Source organism: Sturnira hondurensis, unplaced genomic scaffold, assembly GCF_014824575.4.
Source record: "Sturnira hondurensis isolate 20B ecotype Veracruz unplaced genomic scaffold, ASM1482457v3 Scaffold0014384, whole genome shotgun sequence".
Taxonomy (NCBI): Eukaryota; Metazoa; Chordata; class Mammalia; order Chiroptera; family Phyllostomidae; genus Sturnira; species Sturnira hondurensis.
The window spans coordinates 856,218-868,724 of record NW_028087015.1 but is presented as its reverse complement, the minus strand read 5'-3'; the positions used below and the strand labels follow the sequence as shown (position 1 = coordinate 868,724).

Here is a 12,507-nt window from a genome sequence, read left to right as displayed (position 1 = left end):
GAAAAAGAAGTTGACAGCTCATAATTCATAATGTTACTGAAGCCTAATCTGATAGAACAAAATGTACAAAACGCCCTCCCGTGGTTCAGGCCCCTCACTTCCCTTTCAACTGAAGAGCAAGTGGCGCAATGCGTGGTGGGGCAGAGGTGGTTACTGTTGTGGAGACAGAGGCGACTCTGAGGTGAGCGCGCCCTGCGGTGATCCGTGGTTGCTTTCACCTCTAGGCTGCCCCCCAGCCCAGCCAGAGCCTCCAGGTCCCTTCTCATTAACAACGTCACAGGTGTTTGCATTATAGGAAACTAGCATTTTCCTTACCATTCCCACTTTTCACTGGGAAGTTGCAGTCGTTGTGCGCTGTCTACAAATTGTTACCAATGTATTTTCTCGCCAGAACTCAAGGGTTGATTAAAATGACTGATTGAGTGGTTTCATATCTAATTCCAGCTCATTTTTGACTTCACTCCTTTTCTTTCACTAGTTAACTTGAGTTTGACATAGCCAGCTTTTCCCTGTTGGCTTTCAAGCAATTATAAAAACACATCCGATTTCCAGCTATCAGTTTCTGTATTTTTTAGCTTATTTCTGAGACTCTGGGAATACAGGCAATCCTCTTTGTGTAATCAATATATATTTTTTATTTTGCTTCTGTTCTGTCTGTGGGGCCTGCTGTCTGTCAGGGTGTGTTTTGAAGGGTAGTTTGGTCTGACACCCGTAAGTCTCTGTAGCATATGCTTTATTTCCCAAAGCTTGTTTGAGAATTTAATGTGATCTGACTGCTGCCCAGGTCAACCCATCTGAAATTGTAATCCTTAAAAAGAAAATCATAACCAGAATAAGTCCATGAATTTCTTTAGCTGAGAGGTGAATAGTTTCTTGTTTATTTCACTGGCAATCATAGTATATTGCAAGATATGAAAATTTATTAGCCAAATAGAATTAATCACATTTGTCTGAGGTACTGAAAGAATATTGCCTATTAAAAAAAATAACCTCTGATCCCCCACACAATTGTTTAGAGTTGTTTACTATTTTCTCAAAAAATTGTACCCTTGATTATATATGGATAGCTTAGTTTTCATCAGTGATTTTTAAAAAATGTTTTAATTGAAAAATTCTGGCTAAGAACTATATCTTATGTTCTTATGTAATTTTTATGGATTAGCTGTTAGAGAATTTTCTATTCAATATATGTTTTCTGACTTCCTGTCTTTTTTGTCTTTATTTTTTTCTTCTCAAGCCCATGGAGAGTTAATTTTTTTCTCTCTTCTCTCCCTTTCTAATCATGAACGCTTTAACTTCCTTCATATATTTACTAAGCATATCATAGTAAGATTTCGTTTTGGACTCCTTTGAAATATAGGTTACAAAATATATGTATTTGTAAATCATTTGCTGGGCCCTTTCTCCACCCAATGATTAACCAGAATAGCCCATTTATACCTTGCTGAAAGTGATAAGTTAGCCAGCTATATTTAGCTGAATAAAACCCATTACATCCTCGGGGAAGAATGTGCTTAGTTTAGCCTTATGAGAAAATATTTAATAAATGCTGCCCTGAAAATATTTAGCCTGGCTGAGGGGGCTGGCAAGGATTCAATCCTGATAGGGCAGAGGTGGTGGCGAGAATATGGCCTACCAGTCCGGATTCAAGGGGAACACACACACATCTTGTCACTAAAGCTGTAATTGTGTGTATCTCCTATTGCCAAGTGTTCTGCCATCCATATCCTGCAAAGACTTTTCAGCCTCTCCCCAGCTTTGTAACTACCAGAGTGTTGCCATGTGGTGTATCTGCTTAATGAGGCAACCAAGATTCAGAATGGCCATGGCTGGCTTTAAAGTTGATCAGTTCTTTCAAGAACTACCTTACCACTAACTGCCGGCGTGACTGTGGCCAACTCGCTTCACTTTTCTTAGTCTCAGTTTGCTCATCTGTAAAATGGGCACAATTGTAGTACCTCCAAGGTTGGAACAGTTAGCTGAGACAAAGGGCTGAGCGCAGTTGTCAGTACTGTGTTGGGTGCATGAGAACTGCCAGTAGTAGTACTAGTACTAGTAATTACTAGTACTAGTAATTTGTTAGATCGGCCTTTCTAATATTTCCTATTGCTCTCCCTCCTGCCTCCCCCCATCCCCACCCAGCTACCTCCCACCAAAATTTAAACAGCTGAGTCCTCTTGAATGTGGTGGGAGTTGGGAAAAGCTCTGCTGTGGGCATCAGGAGAACTGGGTGCTAGTCTTAAGCTTGCATGGAAACTAGGCAAGTTGTGCCACACGATCCCTTTCCACACGTAGGTACAGGGATGCACAGGGCAGCAGAGCTTCTACCACTAACTAGGTATCGTATCAGATCTAATTAGATTTCATAGCTAGACCCCCTGCACCAGTTAGCATCATCTGCCCAACACACATGCAAGACCACTGGGACTCGTATAAGACTAGCCAATGAAGCCCAGGGCATTTAGGCAGCAAGTATGAAGTATGCAGATGAATGGTTAGGGTTCCGTCTCCCACTGAGATCTAGATTTTCTCTCTGATCGATGGACTCACCCTAAATCCTTGCCTCTAATGTGTGGTCTGAGGACTAGCAGTGTGGGCATCACCTGGGAGCATGTTGGAAATGTGAACCCTGAACCACACCCTGACCTGCTGAAGCAGGTTATTACTATGCACACTGAGTTTAGGGAGTATGGCCCTTGGGAATACTCTGGTGAACAGGAGGCGTTTACTAAATACCTGTAGAATTGGTATTTGACATTGATGTTTTTTCTAGACTAAAGGTTTCTCTCCTCTCTTTAGGTGGAGGGTATTGATGTATTAGGCAGCGTGGGCTGCCACAGTGAAATCGCACAGGCCAGTAGCAGAAACAGCAGAAGTTCATTTCTCACAGCTCAGGGGGCTGGAAGTCCGGGTGCCAGCCCGACTGGCGTCTAGTGGGCGGGTGCTCTTCCCCGGCTTGAAGACAGGCATCTATTCTCTCTGTTCTCACACAGCAAAGAGAGAAGAAGGAAGCTCTCTAGCATCTTTTCTTATAAGGGCACCAACCCTATAATAATGGCCCTGCGCTCATGAGCTCATCTCCCCTTCATTACTTCCCAAAGTTCTCATTTCCACATATTATCACATTGTGGGGGGAGGTTTCAACGTATGGACTGTGTGTGTGTCTGTGGAGGGGTACAATTAGCCCATCGCAATCGATTTCTGTAACTTACTTTGAAATGTGTCAAAAAAAGAAGACATTGATGGATAGGCATGTGATAAAACAGAGTAAATGTTACTTTTGGCCTCTAGGATGAAGATTATAAGAGCATTCACTGTACAGTTCTTTCGACTTTTTTGGTAGTATATTTTAAAACATCAGAGAGAAAACCCTGCTCTTTCTGTAGTTATTAGACTGGAAGTAGTGGCTCTTCTCTCTGATTTCTCTCCAGGCTTTCTTCAAACTGCCTGTTCCGTCTAGCTGGACAGATTTTTCCAGCTTGGCAGTCCACCCTCCTGTTCAGCACTCTCTGTGGTCAGCCAACATCCTGTTTCCACACAGTGAGCTTCCAGCCTGGGTCACGGCACTTCTTTCTGGTCTCCGTTTCCCCCAGGAATATCTTTCTGTGTAGCTCCTCGGCCCTCTCCTGACCAAAGGAGGGTCCTTGAATTCTTCACAGATTGGGCTTCTCCAGTTACATCGGAAGACCCTGTTTAATTGTTTGTAAGCATTTCTAACTTTATACTTCACACACGTGACTGCGAAGTCTAGTGTCAGATATAAATGAGAGAGAAGTGAGTGCCTCCACAGGTTCACCCAGAGCCTTCAGGGAGACAGCAAGGCTCACCTGGAGACCCCATCTCCCTCTTGTCATTAAAGGGGTTCCCATTGCTTTCTCCTTATAGAGTTCATTGTCTACATTGAAAAATGTCTTATCAGGAGGGAGAATTGTATGAGTTGTACTGACGTGCTTGTTTGGTGGTATAAAACAGGGTGGTTTTATTTACACCTGGGATCAAGCATCCAATAACCGTGTGTCATGTAACACCCTTATCACACTTACCCTGCAGACCAGGGAGACTTGGCAGGAGTCTTTATCAAACTCCTTATTAGGTATCTTTCCTTGAATGGGACCTACATGTAGACTCTGGTGGGGGGAAAGAGATCCAAGCTGAATTTAGGGTCACTGCCTATGAGTTTTGTTACCTTGACCAAATGACTTAGTTCCTCTGTCTCAGTTTCCTTACCTTGAAATTGAGGATAATAAGGACTAGATGCCTTTGAACTGCTATGGATAATAAGTGAAAGCATGTCTATAAAATACTGTCGGGGTGTGGCTCCTAATTGATGTTCAGTAATATTCACTTATTTATTCAACAAATGGTCCAGCATATGTCCACTGGTCCATTGTATGTGTCACATGACTTTTTCTTCCTTCTTTCCCTTTGGGGGCCTCATAGTCACACTGCCTGTAGAATCTTTCTAAGCCAACAAACCAAAAGACCAACTTCCCTTATAAATCTTTCGCCTCCTGGATCCCACAGACTCTACTATGAATTATTTTCCTGGTGGGGAGAGAGGGGAGTCCCTTTCTTCCCCATTTACCTCTTGTCCAGCATTTTAATTTCCTATGCACGATAAACGGAAATCTTTCAACCAAACTCCAGTTTAGGCCATACGAATCACAGTCAATTAGGCTTGCCCATCAAAGATTAAGTGTAATCTTGCATTTCAGTTATCTCCAAACTCTGAGGCTTCATCTGAGGCCACCAGAAGCAAAGCTGTAACTTCTGCTTATGTTTAATGAGATTTTTGCCTGCTGTTTGTTCTCCACACTAGTCTGTTATCTAGAAATAAAGCTAAATGGGCAGAGAATCTCAGATCCCCTTTATTTGTTTCTAAGCTGTGGAACCGAAGAGATAAGTGGGAAAAGATAAAGATATTGAAGACTAATTAGTTGAGGGTATCTGAAAAGATTTACTGACTTTTAAAAATCTGTTGGCAACTCCTTTTAATTCCTTTTGACTAGTTATTGCTGGAAATAATGAGTAATGGCTGAAGATTTATTTTACATCTACTCTTTTTATCTGCCCCTCCCAATAAAAGCTTGTTTTCACCAAGTTCAGTATCATTTCAACTTCATTTTTTATATTGGAAAAACTGAAGTATAATAACTTAAATAGATTAACATGATAGTATTTGTAGGGGAAAGTGCAATATATTGGAAATAATGTGATATTTTAAGTATGACTTGTGAAAAATATTGAATATGTTTATGTAAAGAATGAAAATGAAAATATAGCTATATACCCTCTTATATGCTTCCATTTTGCCATTTTTAAAACGTATCAAGTCCTGGTTGGGTGACTTGCTTGGAGCGTTGTCCTGTACCCCAAAAGGTTACGGGTTCGATTCCTAGCCAGGGCACATAACTGGGTTGCAGGTTCCCTCCCTGGTCAGAGCACATATGGGAGGCAACCAGTGGATGTTTCTCTCTCATATTGATGTTTCTGTCTTTCTCTCTCCCTTTCTCTCTCTCTCAAATCAATAAACATATCGTTGGGTGAGGATAAAAAGAATTGTTAAAAAATAAATTTTAAGCCCTGGCTGGTGTAGCTCAGTGGATTGAGCGCGGGCCTGCGAACCAGAGGATCGCAGTTCGATTCCCAGTCAGGGCACATGCCTGGGTTGCAGGCCAGTTCCTGGCAGGGGACACACGATACATTGTGTGTCCCCGGCAGAGGCAACCAAACACTGATATTTCTCTCCCTCTTTCCTTCCCTTCCCCTCTAAAAATAAATAAATAATTTTTTTTATAAAATAAATAAATAAATAAAATTTTAATCTTTAAAAAAAGTATCGAGAATTCTCTCTTAATAATAGTTTCTGGTCTTAAAATGTCTTTGCAGTTAAGTATTTAAAAAATCCATTAACAACAATAATGAAAAAGAATATATGAATGATTCTAAATTAATCATAGATGCCCATATGTTTGTGCTTTCTACAAACTGGGCACTATGCCTACCATGTGGATTTATATTATTGATTGAATCAATATTACACTAATAATCGTTCCTATTTTACAGATGAAAAAACTGAGTTTCAAGTTAATTAACATGCCCAAGGTTACATTCAGTAAGTGACAAAACCACAGGTAGAACCCAGGTCTCTTTGGCCTTAAACCTATGCTTTTAATAATTTCTCTACTGCTAGTTAAACAAGTGCGCTCCAAAATTAAGGAACCCATGATTGTTTTTTTGCTTTGCTTAATTATTTTTAGTTGTAGTATCTTAGCATTTGTTGTGGCTTTGCCCTTAGAGTTGAAGAAGTTTAAATATTCAAGATATTAACCATTATGTGCGAATAACCATTATATGCATATAAATATGCTTAGGTTTAAGAAAAGTAATTCTGGCCCACCAGAATATACACTTTTTATTTGAAATAATGAGAGATTGTTTCAGACAGAAATCAAGTTTGGATTCAGCAACAGTGATTAGACAAACATCTTGATTCAATACTGATCCACACTTTGCATATTCACTTTCTTTTCTGTGTACTTGTATTAGATTTTAAAAGCTAAGTGGCAGTTTTTCATACACTTCCAAGCTGCTTCCATCAGTAATGAAATAGTTGGCTTGAGCAGTCTCTGGAGTCCCAGAATTTCGGCTTAAACTTTCCATTCGTCCCTGCCAGGCACTAAGTCTAAAATATCTTTTTTTATAGAGAACGCCTCCAAAAGGTGCGGCTGTGGGCTGGTTTCATCTTGCACTTTGTAGCAGTGTTGGCACCACTCAGTGCGAGGAATGCCACTGTCTCCCACACACCGCTAGTGCCCAAGGGCTGTTCGGGCCTGTCCACGTTAGTGGTTTGGGAAGGGCCTGAGTTTGGAGAGAAAGCTCCCTTCTGTTCTGTGCGATTGGTTGTCACCAGGGCAAAGAGGGGAAAATAGAACGAGTGGAAAACACAGAACCTGATGTGTCATCAAAAATTCTTTCTACAACCTGGGGCACATAGTTAAATGTGGAAGACTAATTCCTCCTTTCTAAGGAAACAATGCGTCTCGGCTTCACCGCTTTTAGACCCTTCTGCTGTTCTTTTTTTGTCTTCTTTCTCCTTAAGTAATACTGATTTCTTCTGATGAAAAAAACTGATTCAACCAAGTGACAAACTGGTATTGGATTATAGTATAGAAATCCCCACTCACCTGATTCTTAAGAGTGGACTAGACTCTCCAGACCTATATACGGGCTACCACAGCATTCACCACTAAAATACATTGCTCATTAAGGTATAAAAATCGGCCAGGAGATGAAATCTAGTGAGAATATATATGTGAACTTTGTGAGGGTTGTGCAAATCTCTATATATGATCCATAGTGTTTGTGCATATATATATATATATATATATATGTATATATGTATGTATGTATGTATGTATGTATATATTTTAGTTCCATTATGCTTTGGTTTATTGCACTGTGTGATGTGGGGCTTTATCATGGACTTTTTAAAGAACAACTTGCCAAATTTGGTAATTCCTGGTAATTGTCATTTCCTGTTGGAATTTCTTAAAATGAGATCTCATGGAGAAGTAAATATTGACCTTGCGTATTTAGTGTAATTAAAAGAATAGTTGATTTTAGGATTGTTGAAATAATTAATATTGTGCTTTAGAATTTTTTTTTAGACTTTTGGTGTTAATTGAACCTGTTGCCTAAAATAAAAGATGTGAACAGCAAGGGTTTGGGGGCACAGCTGCCACTTTCCCTGTGTTATAATATTTTACAGGGGAAATGGATTGAGTCACAGAATAGGAAATCCTTGCATTGTTGTTTTAAAAATCGGCTCTCCTTGTAAAATTTACCTTTTACAACCCCCATTGCAGAAGCTTGCTCAGCTGTGATGAATGGTTCATACATTTAGATAATAGAGCAGTTTTCAATATTAAAAATCAGTGGGAAATTTGGTGTTTTCAAAAGGAATAGCTGTACTTCCTACTGTAGGCATCCAGTTCCTTTTTTTTTTTTTGAAGAATTCTGGTGTGCATTCAGAAAAGATCCAGATACCTGGTGGCTGTCACCGTGCTTAAACCTCATGTGACACTTGTGTGAGAGAAACAAATGCTACTTTGTAACTCAGGATACTGAAAGTAAACTACCATTTTTCCCCCTCAAGGAATCACTGAAAGAACTAAGGAAAGGTGTTGCCTTTTCCCCCCTGCAGACTGCAGTGAAGAAGTACAATACAAAAATAGAGACAATTTCACGTGTAGTATGTGTCAGCCCGGTAATACAGCAGCTGTTGGGTGTATATTCCAATCGCAGTGAGGCGAAATCTTTAATTATCACTTAATTTAACTTTCATATTTGCCTGCAGAAATGATTGTTTCGATAAGATTCTGGAAGGAGATAAACCTTTATTAAGTAATTCCATTTTCAGTTGCCAACTTCAGGGATTTGTTTTTTAATTTAAAAAGAGTAATGCTTGTGTAATGGATGAGGGAAGAGAAAATGGACCTGAGCTAGTTAATTGGATGAATGTTGGGTGGATATGTGGGTTCATGTATTTACAATTTAATCTTTAACTTTCTGCATCTTGCTTGGCCCAGTAAATTGAGAAGGCTAAGGAAAGACACTAGAGTGAATTCTAATTAGTAACATTTCTGTGCATTTCTCTGCCTTTATGCTTTGCTGCTGCTGTGTATGCCGATAGGATACGTCGCCCTGTTCAGTGGAGAAGGCATTTATGGGGGAGGGTATTTTTGTGAGCTGATACTCTTTGAAGGCAAGGGGAAGTTTATAGTTAGAGGAAATGAAATGGCGTGCTCTTTCATTTTATAGTATTTGTTCTTTAATTTTGCAATGTTTTCTGAATTAAAACGTCTATATGAAACTTTCAAGACATTTGTTTTTTAAGTGCTTTTCAGATACACTCACGTTTTAACATTTAGAGATTTGGGGGTGTCATTGCAGGGTTTTTTCAGGCAGTCACCACCCACATGAACTTGCTTATCATAATAGCACATCCTAAGACTCATTACTAACCCCAAACAGATGACTAACTCCATTCTTGGATATTCCAGTTCCAGAGGTTTGTGGTGGTACTTTGATTTCCTAGCAAATTCTCCAGGTGGTCCATGGGCTCAGGCGGAGGAAGGAAACAGGAGAGAGAAAGTTCTCCTTCGGCTCTCTGGATGGTGACCTCTCGTCTGAAAAGTCAGTGGCGTATCTGATCTGCCTTTATGAAGTGCAGGGTGCGTTCAGTGATGTAGCACGGCGTCACCCAGGAACCTGCGTGGTAGCCCGGGGTTCAGATGCCCGTCCGCCCTCTGTCCAGATGCCCCATCCTCGGGGATGGCTTTCCAGCGGGGTCTCCAGCACAAAGCCAACTGAGGAATCTTTCATCCCTGTTGACAGGGTTGGCCCTTGCTCAGGCTTCGGGACTGTGCTCTCTGATACTGTGGTCACAAGGCTCATACAGCCATTTCCATTTAAATCAATAAAAATTAAAAATTTAGTTTCTCAGTCCCAGTAGCTGCATTTCAAGTACTCAGTGGCCACATGCGCTTTATTGACGAGCACAACTATTAGAACATTTCCATCATCACATAAAGTTCTGCTGGCTGGTGCTGCTAGCAGCCCCGCCCCGTGACTTTCTCCCAGGTAGTGGCAGTGGCGAGTGGAGATTGGTGGCGAGGTCACGTGTTGTCTGTCACGGGCCCAGTGCCGTCTAAAAGGGCCTTCGACCATAGAGTATACCAGGTCATTGATTTTCTGAGGTCAAGAGTTAATAACGTGATTTTACTTGTGTATCATACATCTGTCACTGTCCTGGTGGAGTAGTAGTAGTATTAGAAAGATGGCCTTCATAAGAAACTTGCTTATTGACATGCTATATAGCTTATAATAATCACACGCCTAAAATCTCATTGAAAGAAAATCGCAAATATTCAGTTTTTCTTAGATTATATAAGCTACTTCTACATAGGAGTACACAGTGATGAACAGTAATGTCTAAAAAGTTATCAGTTGATGCACATATAATTACTTTCGTAAATACTATCATTTTGCTTATATTTTGCTGTTTGAGAAATTTGAGGTGAATATATTTAGCTCCCTCTTCTGGTTTACTATGAGAAAAAAACTTTTATTTAAAATGGTTTCATTTTTTTGAGTAAGAACTCAGTTATCAACATGCTGTTGAAAGATATTTGTGTCATCCAATAAGATTCTTTTCTTCTGTATCATTATAATTACTAAAATATGTAAAGAGAGCATGGAAAATGGGTTTCTGAAAGCATACCATTTCTGAAGGTATTTACTGACCTAATGTCGGCAAATCAAAGCTTCGACAGCAGGCACACAGGGACTTCACCTGGGGGTCAGGTGGCCTGTGGTCACATGTACTGGCTTCTGGATCTGATACTAGCCCAGCCCTGACATTTGTGGGGCTTGAGACAAGAGTGTGAAAGGAGACCCACATACCCTATGTCTGAATATGTTGAAGTTATAAGTCATATTAACAAACTGTTCAATAAAATCTGTCTGTTCTCCTGCCTGAACAATTATTTCTTCATAATGACCAGGAGGCCAGATGTGAATTTAGATTTCTTGGGCTCCAAGCTCGGCCCCAGAGTGTGGCTTTTCAGGGGCCTTGCACATGCAAACTTGTTCCATCCTGAGCTCCTTGGGCTAGAGGGCACCCTGGGGTGGGAGGGACATCTGCCCTGGGGAGGGCGGACCTGGGAAAGAGGCCTTGAGAAGCCATCGGGGCAAGGAATTTTGGGATTCCGGGTAAGTATTCTGAGAGTGTCCTAGGAGAGAAGGGCATGTCTCCTTGGCCCCCCAAACTCCTCACACTGTGGGAAGAGGCCCAGACAGGAGCCTTCTAAAGGGCAGGGCTGGGCACAGGGCTGTCTCTCACAGGGCTGCCCCTTACTGGGGCCTGGGTTGCTACTGTCAGAATTACATTATTTTGTATTTAAATTTTCTTCATTGTGGTTCAATGCATTTGATGGCCCCAGATTAAACATAGTCATTGGATTTTGTTTCTTTGCAGCTTTGGCCCTTCCGGACCTTGCAGAACAGTTTGCCCCTCCTGACGTTGCTCCGCCTCTTCTTATTAAGCTAGTAGAAGCCATTGAAAAGAAAGGTAATTCGAAGGGGAGAGGGAGTGAGTTAATTTGTTATAAACCTTGTCTCATGGGTGCTAAAATTTATGTTTGTGTTTTGGGCATTCATTATTAAATACCTGTGCTAGGCGCACAGCGGTTTGTGCTGTGTGCTAGGGCCATAACCTTGGTCTGATTTCTAACTCCATATTAACATGCAGTTCCTGTATGGGAACTATTAAGTTCTCCGTAATTTAAGAAATATAATCGACTGGTTCCTTAGTGGCCAGAAGATTTTGCCAAAATTATTGACATGCCAGATAAGATAATAGTTAGGAGTTGACTTCCAAGAATATTTGGTACGTATCTACAATAGATACTGGATGGAAACTGGAACGTCTTTCTGGCAGCCGGCCCGCAGGTTCTCCAGAGAGCTGTGTTTTACATACTTGCTCTGTTTCGTGTCCTAGGTCTGGAATGTTCAACTCTATACAGAACACAGAGCTCCAGCAACCCCTCGGAGTTACGACAGCTTCTCGATTGTGGTGAGTGTCCTGGAACTACAGATACCAATGACAAAGGCAGTTCTTACCATTCTGAGTCCGGTGAAGCACGAAACACTTGAATTTAAAACCATGCAAGGTTTTAAAGTTTGACGGGAGCCCAGACACCAAGCATAGCTGCCTCTGCCCTATTGTGGTAGCCGTGCAGATCTTTGATGCCTGTCTCCTGTGTTGGGCCGTGTGTGCGTGCCTGCTTGTAGACGTGCTGGTCGTCATCACAGCCAGAGCCTCTGGGTCCTGCTGGTGTTGCAGGGAGAGGAACAGCCTCTTGGGGTTCCCTGGCTCTGCATGGCTACCATCCTTCTCTGACCCTGCAGCTGGCTACATCCAGTTCATCCGGATCAGTTTAAAAAACATTTTTAGTCTGTGTCATTTAACAAATGTCTCTTTTGACCTTTTCCTTTTTTTCTCTTTTTCCTTTTCTTTTCCCTTTCCTTTCATTCTGTCTTGCTTTCTTCCTTCCTTTCTTGTTTGCTTGCCTTTTCATGCCATATTTACATTAGTATCACAGCACTGTTGTGTTCCATGGTGTACCAGTAAACCAGCTCTGAGGGAGGAGAAAAAGCACTGGTTGTTGTGTTTGCCCATTTCCATGGTGTAAATATCCTCACCATGATCAATTTCAGCTCTCACGTTATCACTGAACTCCAACTTGGGCAGAATTGGGCACAGTTCCAGTGGCCCTTGTGTGTGGGTGCAACCCCGCTCCTGCACACCATTGGTTAAATGGCATCAATTTATTCAGCCAAGTGGTGATTTTATTATTTGTCCTTTCCCTCCTTTGCCATCAGACTAAAATTATACAAATGTGAGTACATTCACTTGCCATCATTCCAGCAAGTCATCTTTCT

At 41.2% G+C, this 12,507-nt stretch overlaps 1 protein-coding gene across 1 annotated transcript in view; it reads left to right on the top strand.

Annotated features, from left to right (window-relative positions):
• The window catches only part of PIK3R1 (phosphoinositide-3-kinase regulatory subunit 1), an 82,386-nt gene that overhangs the window by 43,483 nt on the left and 26,396 nt on the right, over window positions 1-12,507 (top strand). Inside the window, exons 3-4 of the mRNA XM_037062824.1 lie at window positions 11,042-11,134; window positions 11,564-11,638. Of these exons, the coding sequence (XP_036918719.1) occupies window positions 11,042-11,134; window positions 11,564-11,638 (168 nt within the window). The remainder of the gene's footprint in view (window positions 1-11,041; window positions 11,135-11,563; window positions 11,639-12,507) is intronic.